We start from the raw sequence: 26,738 nt of genomic DNA, 5'->3' as shown, positions 1-26,738 counted from the left end.
AATCAGTCTTGACCCTTTGCTCCATGGGAACAGTCCAGAACGAACTGCAAGGCCAGGTCCTTCCTGGGTGGAAACAAGCATCCTGGGACCGGTTTCAGGCTTTCAGCCCTCTTTAGTCAGGATAGCTTGACTCTAGTGGCAAGGATAGCACGAGACCCACGTCTGGGCATAGCCGTCCCACTCGGGGTGGATCGCCACCGCCGGTCAGGCAAGAGCGATCCACCCAAAATCATAATGGACCCCTTGGGTATTTCAACACTCTGCCGTATAATCTATCACTTGCCCTCCTTTTGGTGGCTAGTGCTGGGATGCCCTATGGTAGCTATGCGCTCTACAAATGCTGAATAATAATAATAATAATAATTGGGGTGTTTCAGGATCCAGTACACAATAGTACTTGAAAGCTGTGAATACAGGCCAATTTCGTTGTTTGAAGCCACCAATACTCTGATTTGTAAACCACTTGTATAGCTGACTATCCATTTTATGGATTTTAAATAGGTTTTTGAGGCATTTTATTTATTGATTTTTCTTTAAAGAGCTTAATCAATGTAATTGTTTAAGGTGCCTCTGCTATATTTTATACTCCTAAAGCTCTTGTTTTATTCATGATCTTATATTCAGTTCAGACTACCAGTTATAAAAAAAAGAACACTTTAATAAGTACTTCTCAATATAGGGATAATATATGCCTATTAGTGTCAAAGCTTCTTTGTTAAAGAAATGCACTTTTTTGAATTTTTAAAAGACGTGATCATATTTTCATTAAATAGCACAAAAAACTATCCTTGGCTGTGTTTGCCCATTCACTATGGGCTCGTGAAATAAAAGTAGAGGTTGTAGCACCAAGGATAATATGCGGCATGGCTAGATACTTTGTGGGTGCCAAATGCCAATGCTTGTTAGTACTTAGGCTCAAGGTCCTAGTGGATCAGAAGTGATAATCTTGCATAGCCTCTCTAATCTTCTAATCAACGCTGTTGCCATACACCTGTTTTTCTAATAGTCTTTCATTTTTAGTTCAAGAACTGTTTATGAATGTGTTTATTAACTGTATTATAATTAAACTGTTTATTGAGATTTCGTTAGAAATTTGCTAATTAGGGTCCTTCATTCCTGAATGGTTTTTATAAGTTTAGAAATGGCGACTAGGTGCAAACAAACATCATGAACTTGGAATGCTTCTCTTAAAGCTCTGTAGGATTGTGCAGACTTACATGTCTATATATGCATGGTGCAGATAAAATATTGGATCATTGGCAGATATGGGGACTTGTCCCATTGTTCCCATCATGTAGTCATGCACCAGGTTATGCATGCTCTCCCGATCGGTCACTCCATCCTCTGGATCCATGAATCCTAAACAGGAAGAAAGGGATAATATCAACAGGATTTCAGCTCCTATCATGGTATAAGTGTTTGTAAACTCAACAAATCAACTCGAGAGACAGGGGGAAAAGTTCCAAAACAGCCTGTAAAATCTGAACACAAAACTAAAAGTTGGACATTTGGTTTAGTACTCTAAAAATGTTATCATTCATTAACTCCCTCACTCACTCACTCACTCAGTACTACAGTACATGCATACATAAAGAATCTGTCAAAAAGTATGTCTTAGAAAAAGTGAAAACAAGTAAATATGAACGTGGGTGTTAAAGAAAAATATGACAGTTCCAGTAAATGTGCCCCAGCTATATTTGGCAAAATGTATATTGGTGGAATTACCATCAGCAGTATTTCTGTTGCCATACCCCACGTAATTCCACAGTAGCATTCTCACTGATGACCGCACACATATAGCATTCACTGGGAATAAGCAAATTTGACAAATTTGACAAGGATGAACATCAGGAGGACCGCTTCAACGGACATGAGGGATGTGCCAATTTGATACAAGCTTCTTTTCTAAGGTCAATTTTGCTCACTCAGATTTGAGTGTTTGGGCTGCTATACTTTGGATTATCTGAGAAATTAACTGCTTCTTTCTCAGGTCTATGATTTTTTCATACGAAACAGTATTGCTTTATGTGTTGATATTAAAGTCTTTTGTCTATGTTTTGGTTAAAGTTTCTTATACTTATTTATATTGATCATTTGACCACTTTAACATGGTTGTCTCTCTTTCTATGCACTAGCTACTCTACCAGTCTTCTTTCTATTTCCATATCCTTTTCTCAGTTTTTTCTATAATAGTGTGGACACTATGAAAATTGATTTACTCCTCTCAAAGGACTGTGTTTTTTTTATAATACAAACAAGGTGTAGTGGGTTCCGCACTCCTGGTATATATTGTTAATGAAGTTACTTACTAGGTATTGATATTGTCATTGGTGCAACAAATGGTAATCTTGCTGGGCTTCCAAGATTAAGGTATATATAGTTAAAGATATGAATCCTGTGAGACAAGATGCATTCCATTCATGCACTCCTTTATAACTTTCATAAAAATGTTTTCATAAACCAATGTTTGATAATCAGTAGTTCATTTATTCATAGCAAAGTTTGTTTTGAAGATTTCATTTTTTCAAAAGTGTAGTACATCATATTTCAAAATTATAGTATTGCCCGATGCATTTCAAGCATATAGCCCTTCCTCAGGGGACTTCCATTATATCTTCAATCAGCTGTCAAAAGTCCAAACTGTAAATTCTTCAGCATTGGCTATACACAGATCATCTGGGCAATGACCCACAGGATTTCAAGAGCTGACAGTGATGTAGGACATTCTTTTACGTGAAGGATCGGCTTGGCTCAGCGCCCACCTACCGAGTGCTGTCGATCCTGCAGCGCGGTGGTTCTTCTTTCTTGGTGACTCACAGAAATAAACCAGCATTGCTTTATGTTTTGGAATCCATGTCTTTGCTCTGTGTTTTGAAACTGGTTCTTATGATTGCTTATATTGATCTTAGAAACAGAATTGTATATTCTCTGTTCTCAACTGGTAAACTCTGATTTGACCATTCTAACATGGCCTCTCTCTCGCTCTCTGTGAGACAGGTGGTTGTACAAAAGAAAAGTCAGGAGCAGCTGATGCAGTGAAGTAAGTATCTTTATTCCAGAAAAGGAGACCATGTACTGCTAGTCCTTCCTCTAGTGTTTCTCAACTCAGACTGGTGAAAATGGAGTCGGCAGCCATGGAGAAAGAACTTAGGGGCATATTATCAAGAACGGCGTTAAAATGATCACCGGTTTAGCGGCAGAAAACTGCTGCTAAAGCGGCGATAATGGACTTGATAATATGCCTTGGAGAATTCCAATAGAAGCCTATGTTCACACCACAACATGGACTTCTATGGAATTGTCAAGGGCATATAATCAAGCCCATTATCGCTGCTGCCGCTAAACCGACGATAATTTTTAATGCTGTTCTTGATAATATGCCCCTTAGAAGCATGGACGCAGGGCAAATACAAACATGTTGTTATGTGTAATAAACGGGCAGGCACAAGCCCCTAGAGTGAGCCCAGATTTTTGAGAGGGAAAGGTCTAGTAAATGCCTTGCTACATCATTACCCTCCTTTACAAAAATAGGGAAAAGTTTCTAAACCTGAAATCATTTCAAACATGTTATAGAATTAGAAACAAGTAATTTTATATCAATTAATGTAAAAGTATTTGAATCTCGTAGGCAAAGGCACATTGTCTCTCAGATGGCACTTGCAGGTACTTTGAGAGGGAATCTAATAACCTCCTCTGAAGCAACTTGTTCAGACAACAATTCAGACAGAATAGATACAGGAGTCCCAGCATGCACTGACCTCGATGGATAAGCCTCCACATCATCCAGGCCAGCATGAGACACATCCAGCGTGCCAAATAATCAGTAGCAACATCTCTGTCAACAGTGCCCTTAAATGTGCCTATTTTAGTGGCATGTTTAGGTGTGAGTTTAACCAAAGCTCTTTTTCTCCCCCAACTTTTTACCTTCAAGGAAAAACAGAACCTTTATCCACTCTGGTAAGCCTGACCAAAGCAGAAAATGTTGTGTCACATTTCTTAACCTATTGGGGCTTTTAATTATCACTCAATCACCAACTTGGAAGACAGCAAATTTTACTCCATGTGGGCACAAGGCAAGCGTTTCTAAGAATCAAGCAAATAATTAATTTAATCATGATTAAATGATATTAACTGAACTAGAAGCATCCATTCAAGAAGAAGAAAACTAAAACTGTGAACATTGTGTTTCACAACATATATAATTTACTCAGTTGCTTCTTTAGGGCAGAGGTTCTTAACCTATGGTCTAGCCCTCCCAAGATGTCCATGATGCCTGCTCATGGAATCCATGACTATTAAGAAAAGAAAATAATACTAGCAAATTATTAAAAAGTTTACAGATAAAGACAACACTGAAAATTGCTAAATTTTAAATGTCCTGTAAATGTGAAGAGATTTAAAATTGGACAATAAAAATAAAGGTTGTACCTGCAGACTCAATAGAGGGAGCAGTGCAAGTGCACCTAACAGAATATAGTATGAACGATGGGTGGCCTCAATTGAATTTAGAAAGACTCCAACCTTCCCATTAAATATAAAAGCTCCAACCTTCCCATTAAAAGTAAGACTTACATTTTTAAGATTTGTTTATGAATTAAATAAAATATTTCATATTACGTGTATTTGATTGACGCATGCTTGTTTCTGTATTTTTGTGCATTGTTTCGTGGTTTGAATAATCGAAATTGCTTAGGCCAAGGGCACTGATTTTCAATAATGACTCAGTAGTGGTCCCCAGATCCCAATAATGATTCAGTAGTGGCCATTGAGGTTCCAGTTGTAATTATTAAGTGGAGAACCACAGAAGTCAAAAGATTAACACCTTGGCTGCTGTGGTTATTTTTCCCCTGTGCTGGAAAATTATTGATGCCATATATTCATGACAAGCTCAGCTCGTCATCAGCACACGACCACCGTGGCTGATGATGAGCTGAGCTCATCATCAGCATCGAAGGGGTTAAGAACCACTGCTCTAGGGCATACATTTTAAATTTAAAGTACATGAAGACACATGGGATTTTTAAATGTGTTCCTACAATTAACTGAGTCACAGACTGTGTTGAAAAGAGATAGGTGTTATAATGAAGATTGAGGAAAGAAAGAAAGAGAGAAAATGACAATAAATGGCAAAAATAGAAACAATATGATCAGAACTTTGGTTACAGAGTAAAAATTTGTAAAGTGATGTTAGATTACAGATGAATCTATATAGGGGCTGATTCCGATCTCGATCAGAAGGGCTCCGACCCATGGTAGGAGCCCCTTCGACCGAATCGGTCATTGCCGGGCGGATTCCTTTCCGACCGAGCAATTCCGATGGGCTCGGTCGGAATGGAATCTGACTCGGATTTCCAGATGGGCTACGACGGGCTCGGAGAGCCCAGCTGCCATCCGGAAATCCTCCAGTACTCCACCGGTCGCCTCTTTCCGACCGAGGGAGTACGATGGCAGCTTTTCACTGCCTTTTCGTGCCAGTCTGTCCGGCAAGAAAGGGCAGTCAGAAGCTGTTTCTGGGGGCCTCCAGCAGGGCCCCCATGGTTGTGAGGCAGCCAAATGGCAGCCTGGAGGCACCTATTGTGCCCCTCCGTTGATCCCTGCACCCGGTGGCAGGCACCTTGGGGTACCGGCCACAGGGTGCAGGGATGAACTGCACCCCTGCTCTCCGAAATGAAAGCATGCTTTCCGACCGGAAAGCATGCTTGCATTGACAGGTATACGAATGCGCCCGAACCCTGTTCAGTAGCATCGTACTACCAGGGCAGTAACCCACAACAGCAGGTCGGTGGGTTACTGCTCTGGACCGATGTCGGACGGACTCATGTCTGTCCGACATCGGAATCAGCCCCTTAATAGAACATCAAATTTTCATCAAAATGCTATCAAATAATGGAAGGGGGGTTTAAAGCACATTCCCAGAATATATTACACCATTAAACAATCAAAATAAAACGACCAATAGGCCAGTTAGAGAGTAAAAAATTGGTTAGGTGTTACATTAGAATACAGATTCATGTATTTATCTATAACATTCACATTTTAACACATTCTCATCACATATTGAAAAGTCAGATTCAGAGAACATTCTAAGACCATGTAATATTTTTAAGTACAGATTTTGAAGGAAGCTACACATGTAATAATCTTCTAAGCATTGGATCGTTAACTCAACAATATAGTTGCTAAATTCATCAGTAATAACAGAAATACATGATTTTCAGAAGCTTAAAAATCAAAACTAATATGGCTAGTTGTAGAATCTGATGAGTTCATGAGAAAAGAGATGCACACCTTGTCATCCATACTTAATCAATCTTCTTTTGCCGTAGTGATTTATCAGCGTGCAAAAACCTGCTTCACGCTTCGTCTCAGTGCGCTGTGACATTAACAATTTTACCACTAGGAACCCCTTTTCTGATTCCACCAGGCTGCACTGCCACACTCATGGTTTGAGTCCAATGTATCACTTTCTTGAAATTTACTCTTAATTTAATCCTTGTTTCATCATGCTTTTTAATCCATTTACTCTTCTTTCATTATCAATTCATTTTACTCAATATTGTAAGCGTAGTTATTTCATTAAAGCATAGAGTTCCATGTAGGGTCTCACTTGCCATGATTTTGATAAAACAACCCAATGCATTTTGGGAAATCACTTCCCTTCATCAGGGCCATCTATAAATACAAAAATGCAAATAGTTGTAGAATCTCTCAGTGACAATAGCTGCTAAAGGCCATGAGGATGGTAAAGATACTGGCTAACTACAAAGGTGAGGGCCAATGTTCAGAGCAGACATTTAAATTGGGTGATATTGTGAAGCTTCAATACGGTATCTGAGTAAGTTGATCTTCCTTTTTATACTCCATGACTTTCCAATAGGAATTTTGGTTGGCTAATTTACTGAAGAAAAACATTTGGTGAATGTTAGTAAAGATAAAATACTATTTTTTAGGGTATTTCAAAAATTAATTCAACAATTCATGAGAAAATTGTGTTTATGGTTATATGTATGTTAATAAATAATGTATTTAAACAAAGATCCAAGGCAAAAAACAATTTGAAGAAAGGAAAGAATACTAATCCATCTGCTGTCTCTACCTCAATATCGTACTCAAACACGCGAGGGAAGCCAATCAGAGATGAAAGTCCTCTACGCAAGTGGATACAAGCTAAAGGGGGGGCTAAAAATATGGCACTGCGGCTGTCAGGGAACAGGGAACAGCCCCACGGATATAGTACATCTGAAAGCTCCGCTTGAGGATGTGGACTGCAATGTTACTTCTCCGGTCTTGCCTGAGGCCCCTCTCGTACCAACTAGGCTGGAAGCAATCTCTATAGCTGGGGCAAGCTTCAACTGGAAACTGATAGTACTGATAGCACTGCAACAACAACTAAAACTGCAACAGCAGCAGTAGCAGCAAATGAAATATGCCCATCAACTGTGCACATATCTCCAACCCCAGTATTGGAAGTTACAACTAATATATCAAACATGATGCCTCCAGCTGTTGTAGAGTCTTCCTAACTTGCATTAATCCTGAACACCGAGAGGAAGCACAGCAGCACTTCCTGTATTAGAGGGAAGACAACAACAAAATGCAGAACTGTCTACTGGAGGTGACTGGTAAGCTGGGAGGAGTCACACAAGAAATCGAAGAGCTTCAGCAGAGGGTGGTGGGTGTTGAGGATCTGTCCGCTCGTACAGAGACCTCAACCCTCCAGCATGAAACAGATATCACTGCCCTTCAAAGTAAGCTGGAAGATATGGAAAACAGACAAAGGAGGCAAAACCTTAGACTTTTCGGCGTTCCAGAGGGGTCAGAGGTATCAGATCCTCGTGCATATGTGGTAAAACTAATCCAACGTGCTTTTCCAGACTTGGCCGATTGGGATTGATTTATTTTGGTAATTTCTTACTTAGCAGGCGTTATCTATCAAAGCAAGACCCAACTCCCTGGTGACAATAGAAAATGTAACATTTTTTGTGAGGTTTAGGTATGGGCGGATTTTGCGGATCCACGATCCGCGGATTTTGCGGATTTGCGGATCGTAGATCCGCAAAATCGGTGGATTTGCGGATTTGCGGATCCGCGGATTTGCCCTGCTGAATCATTTCAGCTTACTAGTTTCAGCGGCCATGTGTGTGTTACTATGCAATCGCCCCGAGGGGCGCAGGGTTCCCTTGGGTGAGCTGTCCATCATAGTGGGTCAATGGTGGGAAGACGGTGCACACTGCGAGTGTGTGGGTGGGGGGGCTTCCAAGCCCAAAGTCAGGCGCCCCGAAGGGCGCAGGGGTCCCTTGAGTGAGCTGTCCATCATAGTGGGTGAATGGCGGGAAGACAGTGCAAACCGCGAGTGTGTGGGCGGGGCCATACGGGCAGGGCTTCCATGCGAGTTCACACATGCTTCTTGTGTGTATAAAAGGTCAGAGAAAGATCAGTTCAGCAGATGAAGAGAAAGAAGCTCCTGGTCACAGGAACAGCACGGGTATTGCGCTCGTGAAAGTCAAGGATGCAAAAGCCTCTATCCAGCATCACAGCTGATTTTCCACGGCTTTCAGCGGCCATGTGTGTGTTACTATGCAATCGCCCCGAGGGGCGCAGGGTTCCCTTGGGTGAGCTGTCCATCATAGTGGGTCAATGGTGGGAAGACGGTGCACACTGCGAGTGTGTGTGTGGGGGGGGGCTTCCAAGCCCAAAGTCAGGCGCCCCGAAGGGCGCAGGGGTCCCTTGAGTGAGTTGTCCATCATAGTGGGTGAATGGCGGGAAGACGGTGCAAACCGCGAGTGTGTGGGCGGGGCCAAACGGGCAGGCCTTCCATGCGAGTTCACACATGCTTCTTGTTTGTATAAAAGGTCAGAGAAAGATCAGTTCAGCAGATGAAGAGAAAGAAGCTCCTGGTCACAGGAACAGCACGGGTATTGCGCTCGTGAAAGTCAAGGATGCAAAAGCCTCTATCCAGCATCACAGCTGATTTTCCACGGTAGATTTGGGAAGAAGGCACACCTGCCTCGACGACGCTCACGATTGTTTTTGGGCTGATGAATGAGTCACTCACAGGAAGGGCATGTTGTAAATATTTTACGATGGCGCCGGCAAGCTGCCAGCGCCATCCTAAAATACTTACTAAATTAGCTTCAACAGGAAGCTCTAATAGATAAAATAAAGCAGGTGCGAGCACCTGCTTTATTTTATCTATTAGAGCTTCCTGTTGAAGCTAACTTAGTAACTATTTTAGGATGGCGCTGGCAGCTTGCCGGCTCCATCGTAAAATAGTTACAAGTTGACAGGCCAGCCAGGCTTCAACTTTTGCCCCCGGAATCCGCCGCTCGCAGATTTGCGAATTTGCGGTAAATTCGCGGGAGTTCGCGGATCGCGAATTTACCGAAAATTTGCAAAATCCGCGAGCGGAACGGATTTTGCGCTCACCCTTAGTGAGGTTCGACCTTAGTAAGACTACTATGGAAAAGCGATGGAAGATGCGCCAACTCATTGACCCTTTTAAATCGGCGGGTGCTCAGGTATACCTTCAGAAACCAGCACGTCTTAAAGTAGTTAAAGCTGGTCATACTTACTACTTCACTGATGTTAAGGAAGCCGAGTTTGTTAGTTTTTTTTTGTGTGATGTCATATTAAGCTATGTGGCTCTCTCATCAGGGGGTACGAGACATGATAAAACCTGCCTTTATCCTACATATTTGGTTTTATCTCTTTTTTCTTTTGTTTTTGAGAAGAAAAAAATGAGTCTGATTGAGGGAAGTCTACATAAGAATTTTATATAGAAACTTTATTTTTTTCTGCTTATTTACTTAGGTATTTTTTCTTAATTAATCTGCTGTTGCAGGGTTTAGATAAGGGGAGGAGGGAAATTCTGTGGCTACCTCTCCGATAGGCTGCCCCTACAGCGGCAGCAGGAGATAGAGGTGGGCTCTCCCTTAAGATACAAATGGGTGGGGGAAGTGGAGGGGAGGGATGGGTAGATAGGGTAAGGGGCGGACAATAAAAACTTGGAAAAAGACAACACAAGTACAATTGAGGTAGAAGGCGAACATAGGGGAATGTCTACATATATGTTATATGATAGAACACTCAGATTTATGAAATGTATCAAATCAGATGTTTAGCTTGGAATGTTGCAGGTCTTAACAATAAGAGCAAGAGGCGACTAGTATGTGAGGAACTGAAAATGTATAACCTGCATGTGGCGCTGCTCACAGAAACCCACATCTGTTATAAGGATAGGAACCAATTAGGGCGGTTTGCACAACATTAAATGCCTCTATACGAGGAGTGGCTATTCTCAAGAAATGGCAATTACGAGGAGAAGTAATTAAAACGGCTTCTGATAAAGGAGACAGATGGGCGATCGTACAAATGGAGCTGGAAAATTGTAAGTATGTATTCTGTGCAGTATATGGGCCTAATATTGATGATCCATTTATTTTTGATTGGTCGAATATTGAATTATTAGCTTGGGAGGGGGAACTGATACTTCTGGGTGATTTTAACTGTATAATGAATTACGATCAGGACACTACCAAGAAGGGATCGTTTCAAAGTATGCGTAAGACGCGAGCTGCTATATTAGAATTCGCTCGTTTACACAATGTTAAAGATATCTGGCGGAATTTATATCCCAACATAGCAGGTTATACTTACTACTCTCCACCTCACAAATTGTGTTCACGTATCGATATGGCATGGGCTTCAGACAAAATTTTAGAATCTTGCATCATGGAGATCTGCCCAAGAGTAACATCAGGTCATAATCCAATTCTTCTTCTGTTCAATATTACATTACGGATACAGGAACCAAGACTTTTTTCATTTTCTAGATACTTATTAGTGGACTTAGTATTTATCTCTCAACGTAAGGAACATATTAAAGAATTTATAAAAATTAATACCAATTCTGCTGCACTTATATATGTATGGCAAGCCTGTAAGGCCAGTATAAGGGGATTCGCCCAGCAGTTTATACTTAAACAGAATGCAGAGCAAAAGAAAGAGATTAATAAGACCACGATATCTAATATTATGACACTTTAAAAGCACTTAGCGGAAACTCTTCGGCATGGGGTACAAAGCTTGCAAAACGCTGCTCAATTAGTAATCAAATTAGTAGCCCTTCAATCTGCCCTTAAAAATTCTTTTAGAGAGAGAAGTAGCATTAAACTTCATAAATACAAACTGTAACAATATGAAAGTGGAGACAAGGTAGGTCAAATCCTTGCATACAAAGCAGCAGATGATAGAGCCAGTACATTACTTAAGTCTATTAAAGGACCCAATATTATTACATATAGCCAACCGGCACAAATATTGGAGCAATTTGTCATCTACTATAGTAAGCTATACACTCCTGAAAACTGCCCTACCGAGGTAAGTATACAATCGTGCATCCATAAGAATTTTGTAAATGATAGGTACATAGAGAGAGAAAGTTTGGAACGGCTGGAGGAAAAGATTACACTTACAGAGCTGAGACTCGCTATTACTTCTCTTCCCTCAGGTAAGGCAGCAGGGGAGGATACGCTCCCTATAGAAGTATATAAAATCTACATAGACGAATTGCTGCCACTTCTTTGTCTGGTTATTAATCAGATTGGCGAAACAGGGAAGGCCCCTAATTCTTAGAAGACCGCCAAGATTATGTTCTTCTTAAAAAAGAACAAACCAGCAACGGAATGCGGGTCTTATAGACCTATCTCGCTGATGAATGCGGACTCAAAGGCATATGCTAAACTCCTTGCCACGCGGCTTGCTCCACTCATGCCAAAATTAGTCAACCCTCAACAACATGGTTTTGTGTTTGGAAGGGATACAACAGCCCATGTAAATATGGCAATAACAGCATTTGACGTAGCAGCAACTAATCTCACCCCACTCGAAATGGTATTATTAGATGCCGAAAAGGCTTTTGACCGAGTGGGGTGGGATTACCTCTGGGCTGTAATGACTCAATATGGCTTTAAGGGGTAAACTTGAGGAGTGTACAGGCTTTGTATGATCACCCCAACGCGCAAATGGTCTATAAGGGTATGATGTCTCCTAACTTTTCAATTCTAAGAGGGACATGTCAAGGGTGTCCTTTATCACCCTTATTGTTTGCACTCTCTATGGAGCCATTTATAAACGCTCTTCAGGCACAACCCAATATTATTCCTTTCGAATTTGGCACAAACACTCTTAAAATTACATCATATGCTGACGATTTAGCGGTGTACACAACAGATGTGGTAGAAGCCATAGCAGGGATTACTGAGGAAGCAAACAATTTTGGAGCCATCTCTGGATATAAATTAAACTTAAATAAAACTCAGGTTATAATGAATTACAAACCTCCAATCCCTGTTCATGGTATCTGTCAGACGGCCACTTATCTTGGTGTAAAAATCTCATCTAAAATTGGGGATATGAATTCACTTAATTACGATGTTTTATTGAAGGAAGTGGCAGCCCTTCTGAAAAAGTGGCATAAGATTCCTCTTAACCTTATAGGGCGGATTAACCTTATCAAGATGAAGATCTTACCGAAATGTCTTTATCTTTTTAGGTCTATTCCTTTATGTGTTAATAATTTTTTCTTCAAGAAACTTGATGGGATTTTCAGCAGTTTCATATGGGGATCTAGAAAGGCCCGAAGATCGATTTCTATATTGAAGCTTCCATTTAATAAAGGCGGGCTTAACTTTCCAGATTTTAGAATATATTTCTTTGCTACCTTCTTGGGTCGCCTCCGTAGCCTTTTTTATCCAATAATCAATTTTATTTTCATCAGTTTATGTTAGGTAGGGACGCTAATCAATTTCTGGCAAGAGTAAATGACCCAAACTATTTTAAAAAGGTTAAGTTCAAGACTGCTAGGGACGCGGTATGAATATGGAATTTAATTTTGAATATTGGCAGTACTTCTTTTTTTCACTCTAAATTGTTATTGTGGGACAATCCGGGATTACCGGGAATTTTTAGCGATAGAGTAGGTTGTGCATGGGCCAATTTTGGTATAAATTCTTTAGGAAAATTTGTATGATACAGCTTCTAGACTTTGAGACACTCAAGCTTCTTTATAAGCTGCCAGAACGGATGCGGTTTAAATACATACAAATACATGATTTTCTCACATGTAAAATGAATCTGAGAGAAGTATCCGACTCCCATATTTGGACATGCTTATATTCTGAAAATAAGAAATCGTTAATTAGCGCAGGCTATAAGTGCCTCAGCCAATATAAAGCTGATGACTGTCCTAAATTGGCTTTGAAATGGACCACAAGACTAGGCGTAAATGTAACCGCACACAACATTTCTTCATCATTTAGCAATATTAACAAAGTGGTACAATCTTCTAGTTTGAGGCCCCAACTATACAAAACAGTATGTCTCCTATACTACACTCTGCAAAGAATTTCAGAATGGTCCCAAAATAACACAGCAAGTGATCATACTAAAGGCCAGATGTAGGTGTACAAATACCGGTCGGAAACGGCCGAAAATACCGATTTTCGGCCGTTTCCGACCGGTATTTGGACATTGGTATGTCGGGGCATGTAAAATTACAGAATCTGTAATTTTACCGATTCGGTAAAATACCGAATTGGTAAAATTACCGATTCTGTAATTTCAGATGTAGGTAGCACTGTTTTCAGTGCTACAAGGGTTTAAGAATTCTTAATTTACCACCAACTAGTAGTTGGTGGTAAATTAAGAAAAACATGTAAAAGCATATTTTTTGCTTTTGAAACAGTGTCATGTTGCAGACATACATGCCCTAAGGGCATGTATGTCAGCAACATGTGCACCCATGCACAATTGAGGGGTGCAACAGGGTGTCAAAGTGACACCCTGCCACCCTTCAATATTTCCCCCAATTACCGAATCGGTATTTACCGATTCGGTAATTGACATTGATTCCTATGGGCCTCAAGGCCCATAGGAAACAATGGCAGTTACAGACTGGGTAAATACCGATTCATTAATTACCGAATCATACCGATTCGGTAATTAATTCGGTAAATATACCTACATCCCGATTGCCAGTTCTTAAATACCGAATCGGTATGATTCGGTATTTAAGAATCGGTAATCGGGGATTACCTACATCTGGCCCTAGGTGTCCTAAATGTGGCCTGGTGGCAGCAGATCTCGAACACATGCTCTATTCATGCCCATTATTAACTGAATACTGGTCTGGAATTGAAAATATTCTAAATCAAAAACAATTGATCTGTACTTCTCCATCAGGCACGATGGTGTTATTGGGCATGCAGTCACCTAATAGCTTAAACAAAGATTTATCAATTATTTTAATATCATGTGCGAGACTGGTGATAGCTAGAGAATGGACTTCTTTAAAGCCACCACATATAATGGAATGGTGGGCACCGGTTAACGAAATTCATACCATGGAATCTTCACTAGCCAAAATAAGAAGAATCAGATCAATGAAAAAATGTGATAAAATTTGGGGAACTTTTTTTTAATATTAAAACGTAGATTTTTCTCATATAGGCTACGGAATGTCTCGGCCCAAAGACAGTTATTGCTTAGAATATACCTTGCTGTTTAGATTCACTTTTTTTTCCTTCTGTACTCTGATTTGATGCTTATCTATGGTTTATGATCTATGTTAATTGGAGATTTATTGATGTGTGACTATTAAGGTCTTGATGAATTTTTCTGTTTTGTTTCTTTTTTCTGTATATGAGAGAAAACATTCTCCCTGTGTTTTGTTTTGACTTGTGCTGTCATTTAAAAAAAAAATTAAATAAATAAATAAATAATGTATTTAACAGAGAAGAAATAACCTCTGCATCAAGGTGGTGAATACTAGTGGATCAGTGACAAAATATCGAAGGTCAAAAAATGTACCTACCTAAATATCGAAGCAAAAATATTGATATCAAGAATATCAACATCAAATCTACAACATGGTACAAAAATATTGAGGAATAAAAGTATCGCTGACAAAAATATCGTTCTTAAATATATCGTTTTCTTTTTAGTTAAAAAATATATACAAAATAAACTAACATACTTATAAATAAAATAAACATAATCATAATCTTTGAAATTAATAAGTAATATATAACATTTAATGAAACATGTAAATATACATATAATAAATATTATAGAAAAGTACTTAATAATCCGTTTTAATTAATTTAATAACATAAATTATTATTATTAATTTAAAAAAAAAAATTATTGATTTTTTTTTGTACTCATAACACCATATAGACAAAGTACCAAAAGGAATTAACGGAGAATCGCTGTCTCAGTTTATCTGAAAAACTGGAAGAGACGCGAGTCTAATGGGGGCCAACTATCCCTCAGCTTTCAACCGTATTCCAGGAAGGCACAGAGTCCATGATTTACCAATCTATGGCAAACCTTGGGGTAGTTTTACAGCCAAGTGGGGGCCGGGCATGAACCGGATAACGACTGTTCCATTGGTACAAAGTATAGAAGCACCATAGGAGATCAATCATTGGACCCGGGGGAAAAAAAAAACCCCGGATAAATCAATGAAGCCACGAAAGTAGATACCAAAAGGCCCTTTTTCTGTGATTACCAGATCTGGCCAGATCTGTAACTGAGGTCTGCAGTACTGAGTTTTGCCAATCTCTAAAAGTAGGAGGTAAAGGGTCTTTCCACTTCCTGCAGATCTCTCTTCTTGCGAGCAGGATGGCATAAAAAACTAGACATCTCGCTGGGTATTGTACGCCTTCTAGGACTCCAAATACTATTAGAGGCAAATCCATGGTGACAGGTCTTCCCAATGATTCTGTGAGGGAATTGCTGATATCCTCCCAAAAATGTGGGTAATACTGGGCATTCAAAAAACATATGTGTATCTGAAGCAGCAATCAAACCACATTTAGTACAAGACACTAACTGGCCTCCTGCAAATTTAGATAGTCTAAGAGGAAATAGTACGCCCTATGCAGGGTAAAAATATGATTTCTGCGAAGCCAGGATGGCTTGACAATGTTCCACAGAAGCTCGAAAGAAGTCATCCAAAGATTTTGTAAATTCTGATCCATCAGGACAGAGCCCCATAATGACTCTGGCAGAACAAAGTCCCCATCTGACTCCTCCAGAATAAAATTATACCATTTAGATATTACTTTCTTTGCTGGACCACTGCTTAGTAAATCTGAGATAAATGGGCTATGCCCTCCGAGTTTAAACGTATTCTTATTGGCGGGAGATGTTTTATAGGCTACAGTCCAACTATGAATCTGTATATATTTGAAGCGTGAAAAATTAAGGCCAACCTTGACTTGCAGATGTTCCCACCAAAGTAAATCTCCCTCATAAAAGAGGTCACCCCATACTTACAGGCCTGCCTCTCTCAAAGGAATTGCTAGAGTGTCTTCAAGCCAGGCAGGATTTTCAGGCAAGTACCACAGCGGGGTTTTTTCACAAAAGTAATTTACTTTTATGGATTTCATGACTACTGCACATGTTCTGGCAAGACCTTGTAGGGTCTTCAGTTTAATTTTTTTAAAGAACTTTGGGTTACCAAACTTAAAAAGAAAACCAGAATAATTAATTCTTTCCCCATCCAACATAGCTGCATACATAAGACCCACCCCCGAGGCTACGGGACCCTTCAACAGCATTCGTGAGTGAGATAATTGAAAGGCCCAAGCATAGATTTTTAGATCTGGAGCCGCCAAGCCACCCTTATCACGTCGCCGTCTTAGTTTTTTCCAAGCGATCCGTGGAAGATGATTGTTCCAAATAAAGGATGAGATATTTGATTGAAACTTGGCTAAGGTTTTTTGATCAAAGTATAAAGGAATGGTGTTAAATAAAAAAGAAATTTTTGGAAGAATAGACATTTTGATAAGATTGGCTCTACCTATTAATGAAAGAGGCAGGTGTGACCATGATTGGAGAAGCTTACGGTAATCCTTAAGAACTGCAGACAAATTAACTTGGACTATTTTATTAATATCTTTAACTATTGTCAAGCCTAGATATCGCATTGAAATGCCTGGTTGAAGTTCTGCTGGAGAGTTCTCATCATTCCAAACAAGCATCTCAGTTTTGGCTGCGTTAATTTCATATCCCGACACTTGTCCAAAAGCATGAGCCAATTTCACAATAGCCGGAAGAGCCGTAGTGGCTTCTGATGTTAAGATAAGCACGTCGTCGGCATATAATGCCACCTTCCTCATCCAGCCTTGATAATAGAAAGGTTTGATGGAGAGCTCCTCCCTTGAGATATTGCGCAAAAGTTTCAATATAGAAATCAAAAAGCAAGGGGAAGAGCGGGCATCCCTGTCGGGTTCCCCTAGTGATGGAAAAAGGGCTCGACAGATCACCATTGACGAGAAGGGATGCAGAGGGACTACTATACAACAAGCCAATCACCCTACGGAACCCTTCTCCGACACCAAACTTGGCCAAGGCATCCGACAGGTACACCCAGTTAACCCTGTCGAAAGCCTTGGTTGCGTCCAGCGTAAGGGCCGCCAATGGAAGATTATTGGATGTTGCGATATCTATGGCACCAATTAAATCATAGGTTAATTCATATAATTGTATGCCCTTCAAGAGCCCCTTTTGATCAGAATGAAGGACAGAAGGTGCGATATCGGCCAATCTTGAAGATAGAACTGTGGTGAAGATTTTATAATCCACATTCAGAATGGAAATTGGCCTATACGACCCACAAGCCTCCTTGGGTTTACCCGGTTTTAAAATAAGGGTAATAGAGGCGTTATCCCACGATGTTGGCGGGGACATTCCTTCGAAAAGTATTTGATTAAACAGCTTAGTGAGGAAAGGAGCGATCTCTGAGTCCAGGATTTAATATAACTCAGCTGGCAGCCCATCGGGTCCGGACGCTTTCCCCTTCTTACCTCTCTTTATGACAGATCTCACCTCGCCCTCTGTGATGGGTTTATCCAAGTGTTGGGATTGTTCAAGAGAAAAAGAGGGTAGAGTGATATTGTTCAGACAGCTCTTAACAGACTCAGCCGATATTACTTTGTCTTTTTGATATATTTCTTGGAAGAATTCCCTAAATGCCTTCCTAATTTCATCGTCTGAAGAAAGATTGATGTTTCCTACTTTAATAGATGCGATGTTGTTCCAGACCTGATCTACTTTGGTCTTCCAAGCCAGTAATTTACCAGCGCCTTCACCATATTTGAAGTGCGCCAACTTATTGGCCTCCCATCTCTGTTGAACCCTCAGATTTAAAATCGAAGCCAAACTTCCTTTCAGAATCAGCAGTTGATTGTGAAGAGGATATATAATAGACCCTGAAGCTGTGCTGTTAATATCGATCTCATGTTGAACACGAGCCATATCTGATTCGATGGAGGAAATCTTTTTGTTATAATTCTTCCTCCGAAAGGCAACTTTAGCAACAATCAACCCTCTCAACGTTGCCTTAAACGAGTCCCAAATAATTCTATTTGAGGCAGAGCCATTATTTAACAAAAAGAAGTTCTGAGTCTCCGACTTTAGATATGAGATATCCTCCTCATTAGTAAGGAGAGAGCGATCAAAGGACCACGTAGTCGGGGTTTTTCACTACGAAAACCTAACACCAATTTAACCTGCAAAATGGTCTGAGAGATGCGAAGGAAAGTATTCTATTGTTTTGATGGAATCAACCAGTCTTTGAGTGATCAAAATATAATCAATCCTTGACTTATGATGATATTTAAGATTCCGATAGGAAACCCCCTGTTGTTTTCCTGACCTTTGTTGCCAGACATCCACAAACCCGTACTGCCTCATAGCGTCTAGTAAAAAGGATCTAGTCTTAGACAGAACCAAAGATCGGTTATTAGGGGACTTGTCCAAGACAGGGTCCAACCCGATATTGAAATCGCCGGCTAAAATTATAGGTCCTGAAATGGAAAGTAAGTGCAAGAATATTGTTTCCAAAGAAGAGGGGTCATCCTGATTCGGGCCATAATAGCCGACTATCAATCATTCAATCAATCAATCAGGAGTTTGTTAAAGCGCGACTACTCATCCGTAAGGGTCTCAAGGCGCTAGGGGTGGGGGGGGTGCAGGTTCCATTCCATCTATCGTCTGTCGAAGAGCCAGGTTTTGAGGTTTCTTGCGAAGATGGGGAGCGATGTTGTCTGTCTGAGGTGGAGCGGAAGGGCGTTCCATGCTTTGGCCGCGAGGAAGGAGAAGGAGCGGCCTCCCGATCTGGTCTTTCTGGTGCGGTGGACCACGGCGTAGGAAAGCTGGGCTGATCGTAGGGTCCTTTGGGGTGCGTGGAATTTGAGTCCGCTGTTCAGGTATGCTGGTCCAGTGCCGTGGAGGGCCTTGTGAGCGTGGGTGAGCATCTTAAAGGTGATTCTCGCCTCGACGGGGAGCCAGTGGAGCGTGCGCAGGTGCTGGGAGATGTGGCAGTGTTTTGGCAGGTTGAGGACCAGTCTTGCGGCGGCGTTCTGGATGTTCTGTAGCTTGCGGATGAGGTTTTTGTTTATTCCGGCGTAGAGTGCGTTGCCGTAGTCGAGTCTGCTGGTGACCAGGGCGTGAGTGACTGTCTTTCAGTGTTCGAGGGGGATCCATTTGAAGGTCTTACGAAGGAGGCGGAGGGTGTGGAAGCAGGAAGATGAGACAGAGTTGATCTGGCGGTCCATTTTGAGCTCGGAGTCCAGGATGATTCCCAGGTTGGTGCGTGGTCTGTGGGGGTTGGCGGGTTTCCGAGGGCGGTGGGCCACCAGGTGTCGCTCCAGGCGTCGGGGTTTGGGCCCATGATGAGTACTTCTGTTTTGTTGGTGTTTAGTTGTAGGCAGTTGTTTTTCATCCATTTGGCGACGGCTTCCATGCCTTCTCGAAAGTTGCGTCTGACGGTGTTGGGCTCGTTGGATAGGGAGAGGATGAGCTGGGTGTCGTCTGCGTATGACACGATGTTGAGTCCATAGGTTCTGACGATGGGGGCAAGTGGAGCCATGTAGATGTTGAAGAGCGTCGGGCTGAGGGAGGAGCCCTGGGGGACTCCGCAGGTGGTAGGTGTGTGGTCCGAGAGGAAAGGGGGGATGTCTGACCCGCTGCGTCCTGCCGGAGAGGAAGGAGCAGATCCAGTCGAGGGCCTTGTCCTGGATTCCTGCATCGTAGAGTTTGCGTATTAGGGTGCGGTGGGAGACTGTGTCGAACGCCGCTGATAGGTCGAGGAGGAAGAGGGCTACTGTTTCTCCTTTGTCCAGTAAGGTGCGGATGTCGTCTGTTGCGGCGAGGAGGGCGGTTTCCGTACTGTGTTTTTTTCTGAAGCCGGATTGGGAGGAGTCGAGGATGTTGTGTTCTTCAATGAATGTGGCGAGTTGGCTGTTGATGGCTTTCTCAATGACTTTCGCTGGGAACGGGAGCAGGGAGATGGGTCTGTAGTTTTTGAGGTCAGTGGGGTCCGCTGAGGGTTTCTTTAGGAGGGGGTTGACTTCGGCGTGTTTCCAGTCGTCGGGGAAGGAGGCGGTCGCCAGGGAGCGGTTGATGGTTTGGCGGAGCATGGGTGCGATGGTGATGGCGGCTCTGTTGAAGATGTGGTTGGGGCACGGGTCCGTGGGGGCACCTGAGTGTATTGACTTCATTGTCTTCAGTGTGTCTTCGGTGCTGAGGGCTGTCCAGTCATAAATCGCTGGTTCCCGGGTGTCGGGGGTGGTTGGTGAGGGTTCAGTGTGTTGGTTGTCTTCGTCGAAGTTGTCGTAGATGCTCTTGATTTTGTGGTGGAAAAAGATGCTGAGTTTGTCGCACAGGTCTTGTGAGGGAGGGATGTCGGAAGACTCGCTGGTGGGTTGGGCGAACTCCTTGATGATGCTGAAGAGTTCCTTGCTGTTGTGTGCGTGGGTGGAAATTCTGTCTTCAATCGCTTTTTTCCTCGTTTCTCTGATGAGTGATGGTGGGCGTTGGTGGTGGCTCTGAAGTTGTTGTGGGCTTCTGTGGATTTGGTGTTTCTCCTGGCCTTTTCGAGGCGGCGGCATGTGCGCCTGGACTCTCGAAGTTCGGTGGTAAACCATCTGGCTTTCTTGGCACGGGTATTGTTGTTTTTCTTGAGGGGGGCTATGGTGTTGGTGCTGTCTGAGATCCATCTATGCAGGGTTCGGGCTGCGGTGTTGGGGTCGTCGTTTTCCGCGATGGTTGGGGTGGAGTTGTTGAGTGAGGAGGTGAGCTGGTCATCAGTGATTTTGGTCCAGTTTCTTTGTGGAAGCAGGTGCTGGTGTCTGTGGATGGTGGGTGTTCTGAAGGTGAAGTGGACACAACGATGGTCGGTCCATGGGAGTTCGGTGGTGTGGCTGAAGGTGATGGAGTTTCCTGTAGTGAAGAGGGGGTCGAGGGTGTGTCCTGCTGAGTGCGTGGGCTTGGTCACGATCTGGCGGAGTCAAATGTTGTGGATGTTGTCCAGGAGGCATGTGGTGTTGGGGTCCAGTTGATTGTCAAGGTGGAAGTTGAGGTCTCCCAGCAGGGTGTAGTTGGTGGATGCGATGGCCTGCGGGGAGATAATGTCCGTGATGGAGTTGGCGAAGGGTCCGCGGGGTCCAGGGGGTCGGTAGATGAGGGTTCCTCGGAGGGCGGCGGTGGGGCTGGCCAGTATCTTGAAGTGAAGCTGTTCCATCAGTTCTGTGGACTCGTCAGGGAGTGTGCTCAGGCGGAGGCTGGATTTGTGAACGATGGCGATTCCTCCTCCTGGGTGGGTGGGGCGGTCCTTCCTGGAGATCTTGTATCCTTGGGAGATGGCGATGGCGATGTCCGGTCCCGAGGTGGTGTTGGTCCAGGTTTCGGTGAAGAATGCTACGTCTGGGGTGGTGCTGTCGAGGAGGTCCCAGATTTCTGTGGCGTGTTTGTGGAGGGATCGGACGTTGAGGAGGATGCATTGCAGGGTCTTCGGTTCGGTTGTGTTCTTGTGGGCGGGTTGTGCTGGATCCGTGTTCTTGGCGGTGCTGCAGGTGTGCCGGCAGCGCTGACAGCTGAAGGGTCCATGGGTGTCGGCTGGTGATGCTAGCTTGCAGTTGTTGTTGCAGCCTGGGTTGAGTGCGTGGAGTGCTGCTGGGTCGTAGCGTTGGCGGGGCGGAGGTGCAGGGTTCCTGGTGCTGGTCGCGGACGGGTCGCAGACGGGCGCAGACGTGCTTGCCTTTGCCTCAACTTTTTTACGTAAATTGAGACTTCACTATTTTTTCAAAGATAAAGAGGTGGAATCTATGACTGAAATGAATGACAACACAGGCCTTAAGCCACAATCCACATTCTATCCACCTGCACATTCAGTTCCTCCCCAGGTTCTGGTATTTGAAAAGGCAGTCAAAGATGACATTTCTAAACTGTGGGAAACACAGAAGAGTACTTATAAGAACCTATCGAGAGAGGAACATCTAGCCCTGAATACTCTATCTCAAGATCAATCCATCACGATAAAACCTGCCGACAAGGATGGTTTGATCGTGATTTTAGATACCATTGATTACAGGGCAGAATGCCTTCGCCAACTAAGTGACAGACACGCGTATGAGCCCCTAAAACAGGATCCCACTGATGACCTTATGAGACAGATCAATAAAATGGTGGAGGAGGTCCTTGCCGAGGGATGGATTACGGCACGTGAGGCACAATTCTTGCAGATGGAATACCCAGTGATACTATATTTTTACATCCTGCCCAAAGTGCATAAGCCCCAAAGACCCCCACCCGGGAGACCTACAATTGCAGGTCAAGGTTAGATTCTCGAACCTTTATCCACTTTTGTGGAACATTTTCTGAGGCCCATCGTACAGAAAATGCCCACATATTTACAGGACACGAAGGACGTGTTGCGAGTAATACTTGAGATTGAATTCAATTCCGAAAGAGCTGTAGAGTCCCTGTACACTTCCATCCCCCAGGATGAGACTTTAGAAGTCAAAGTCCATCCTGGGGGAGGCAGCTTTGGACACTAACACCTGTGCCTTTTATAATGTCCCTTTCTAAATTAGCAATGAAAGATCATTTCTTCCTTTTGAAGAGACCATCTATCGTCAAGTATCAGGGACCAGTATGGGCAGCGTCTTTGCGCCGAGTTTTTGCGAATCTCTACGTACACCAATTCGAACAACAACATGTGCTCACACCTACCAATCCCTTTTTCACGTCAATCCGTTGGTGGAAACGGTACATTGATGACGTGTTGGTAGTGTGGAGAGGAAACCATGAATCAATATTTGAATTTCTTCAATGGCTTGACAACAGGAATCAGTATCTAAAATTTACTGTAGAGATAAACAAAGAAAGGTTGGCATTCCTGGATCTTTCCATTTATGCCACTCCCGAATATTTGCAAAGTGAGCTTTATCAGAAGCCCATGGCGGGAAACTCTTTACTACAGTATGAGAGCCAACACCCTAAGGCTCTCCATGACAATTTGCCTTATGGGCAGTTTCTCCGCCTGCGGAGAAACTGCTCTACTGATTAGTCCTTCCAGAACCATGCGAAGGGTTTGTCCAAACAACTGCTAGAAAAACATTACCCGCAAAACCTCCCATGGATCATTTTACATTTGTGAGCACCTTCAGCACGAGAGCTAATAATATCCAGAAGATAGTTCGCCAGCATTGGCGCATCTTGAATCATAGCAGTGAGAAGATTGCTTCACCCCTTTTTGTCTTCAAGAGGGCGAGCAGCATATGTGATCAGCTGGTACATACACGCCCTAAGGATGTACCAAAAGAATGGTAGGCACCTTGTGGAACTTACCAGCTGTAGTGGGACACCATCCGTGTGGAAGCTGCTCTGTCTGTCCCCAGACCAGACACTCCACTACAGTGGACATAGGTACGGATCGTCCTTGGGAACAAGTCCACTTCACTAATTGCAATAGTGAGAATTTGATTTACCTTCTGGCTTGCCCCTGCTCGACTAGATACTTCTGTATGCTCAAACATAAGAGCTCGTTTCGATGTAAAAAGACATTGACAAGTCTCACAAAACACTTTGTAGACAAGCATCATGGAGAAGAACAATTCCAGTGAACTGTACTGGAAAAACTGATCGAATAAACGACACTACACAGTATTGACTTGCGGTTTAAGTGATGATAATAACATCAGTCAGGGGGTCCACAATTTACGTTGCTATACTTCGGATGATTACCGTATCCTCTATAGTTTGATTAGAGAATGTGAGGCATATTGGTAATGAATTTTCCGTTCAATAAAGTTTTTCTGTAACAGAACTACAAACGTCAGCTTTGGTGCCGAGCTCATGGCTGCCTAACATGCCGTTTTTGGGAGTGCCATATGCAAGAGTACAGTTATTGGTAGATCTTCACCAGTACCTCTTTGGAGGGGACTCAGGGCCTGAGGTCAAGTATTAGACAATTAACTAAAGATCTTTTGTTGGAACTACAAACGTCTAATACATGACGTCACTTCGTAGTCCATTACTTTCGCGTTACCACGGCGGAGCTTACCGAGCAAGTCAGATAGTTTTACTGTACATGCGAGCTTATTTGAGGTCTTCTATTCCACGGTCGCCCAGGCTACAACACCGAAGGCTTTGCAGGTACACTTAGCAAGATGTAAACCTTAAACATATCAAGGCTGTTTACAGAGTGGCTGGGGTGGACAAATAGTGAGTGGGGCTTACAAATTGTCCCCTTAGCGTTTTTATACAAGTCTCTTGCGCCGTTCGTTGCCTCCCCCAAGACTCAGGACTGTCTTGAGGCAAGGACGGACAGGTAGGCTGGAGGGGTGCTTAGTAGTAACAGTCTTAGGTTTCCTACAATGTCAGCATTTTGAAGGCTTATGACAACTGAGTTTGTGAAGACGGATGTCAAGCCAGAATTTGCATAAAAAGTCAGTATTCATACTAGAGACTATTGAGTTATCTCTTTAAAAAGCCTGGATAGGTGGAAGCCTTGCGAAGGACACCTAGGCTACTACTAAACTTTAATTCTGTGGATTTACATAGAGCTCTATTGTTGCATATTACTAGGGCTCCTGGCTCTTTAGTATACAATTACTGAATATGAGTTCACTTTTAACATTGAGCGCTTTGCTTTGCTGTGGTATTCTGAGTTTTTGACAATGTACCAGTCAGTTATTTTTAATTTACTCCCTTTTGAAGAGGAGGAGCTAGCGATGAGGGTTAAATAGTATTGAGTAAGTATGGGCGCAAAATCCGTTCCGCTCGTGAAATTTGCAAATTTTCGGCAATTTCGAAATCCGAGAATCTTGCGAAATTGCCGAGAATTCGCAAATTCGCTTGCGGGTGGATTTTATTCTTTTGCAGCATCTTTGTGGATAATGCAGGCAGGATTCATTCTGGCACGATGCTCCTGTCACAAAAATTAAACCTCAAAAGGAAGCACTTACAGAATGATATAAATAAAGCAGGTGCCATGTTGAAGCTCAAATTCAGTCACGTATTAAAATCAGCCCAAACAACTACTGAACACGGTTGAGGCTAGGCAGGTGTGCTTCCTCCCCATATCTCTACCGCCTACAATTAGATGTAATCCTTGGTGAAGGTCTGCATCCACGAGTTTCTCAAGCGCAATCCCCTTGTACTTCCTGTGAACAGGAGGCTGCTTTCTCCTCATCTGGTGATCAGTCTCTGACCCTTTATAAGCAAGAGGCATGTGAACTCGCATAGAAGCCCCGCCACACACACACTAGGGTATGCAACGTCTTTGCGCCCTTTCCTCACAATGATGGACAGCTCACTCGAGGGACCTCGGCGCCCAAACACCTACTGAGCATGGTTGAGGCTAGGCAGGTGTGCTTCCTCCGCATATCTCTACCGCCTACAATTAGATGTAATCCTTGATGGAGGTCTGCATCCACGAGTTTCTCGAGCGCAATCCCCTTGTACTTCCTGTGAACAGGAGGCTGCTTTCTCCTCATCTGGTGATCAGACTCTGACCCTTTATAAACAAGAGGCATGTGAACTCGCGTAGAAGCCCCGCCACACACACACTAGGGTATGCAACGTCTTTGCGCCCTTACCTCACAATGATGGACAGCTCACTCGAGGGACCTCAGCGCCCAAACAACTAGTGAGCACGGTCGAGGCTAGGCAGATGTTCTTCCCACCCATATCTCTACTGCCTACAATTAGATGTAATCCTTGATGGAGGTCTGCATCCACGAGTTTCTCGAGCGCAATCCCCTTGTATTTCTTGTGAACAGGAGGCTGCTTTCTCCTCATCTGGTGATCGGTCTCTGACCCTTTATAAACAAGAGGCATGTGAACTCGCATAGAAGCCCTGCCACACACACACACTAGTGTATGCAACGTCTTTGCACCCTTTCCTCACAATGATGGACAGCTCACTCGAGGGGCCTCGGCGCCCAAACAACTAGTGAGCACGGTCAAGGCTAGGCAGATGTTCTTCCCACCCATATCTCTACTGCCTACAATTAGATGTAATCCTTGATGGAGGTCTGCATCCACGAGTTTCTCGAGCGCAATCCCCTTGTATTTCTTGTGAACAGGAGGCTGCTTTCTCCTCATCTGGTGATCGGTCTCTGACCCTTTATAAACAAGAGGCATGTGAACTCGCATAGAAGCCCCGCCACACACACACTAGTGTATGCAACGTCTTTGCACCCTTTCCTCACAATGATGGACAGCTCACTCGAGGGGCCTCGGCGCCCAAACAACTAGTGAGCACGGTCGAGGCTAGGCAGATGTGCTTCCTCCTCATATTTCTACCGCCTACAATTAGATGTAATCCTTGATGGAGGTCTGCATCCACGAGTTTCTCGAACGCAATCCCCTTGTATTTCTTG

The 26,738-nt window shown here is 43.1% G+C and overlaps 1 protein-coding gene across 1 annotated transcript in view; it reads right to left on the bottom strand.

Annotated features, from left to right (window-relative positions):
• The window catches only part of LOC147665999 (tyrosinase-like), a 259,243-nt gene that overhangs the window by 86,641 nt on the left and 145,864 nt on the right, over nucleotides 1-26,738 (bottom strand). Inside the window, exon 4 of the mRNA XM_086949337.1 lies at nucleotides 1,218-1,359. Coding sequence (XP_086805463.1) covers nucleotides 1,218-1,359 — 142 coding nt within the window. The remainder of the gene's footprint in view (nucleotides 1-1,217; nucleotides 1,360-26,738) is intronic.

This window comes from Lissotriton vulgaris, unplaced genomic scaffold, assembly GCF_964263255.1.
Source record: "Lissotriton vulgaris unplaced genomic scaffold, aLisVul1.2 SCAFFOLD_1002, whole genome shotgun sequence".
Classification (NCBI taxonomy): Eukaryota; Metazoa; Chordata; class Amphibia; order Caudata; family Salamandridae; genus Lissotriton; species Lissotriton vulgaris.
This window is presented reverse-complemented; position numbering and strand designations above follow the sequence as displayed.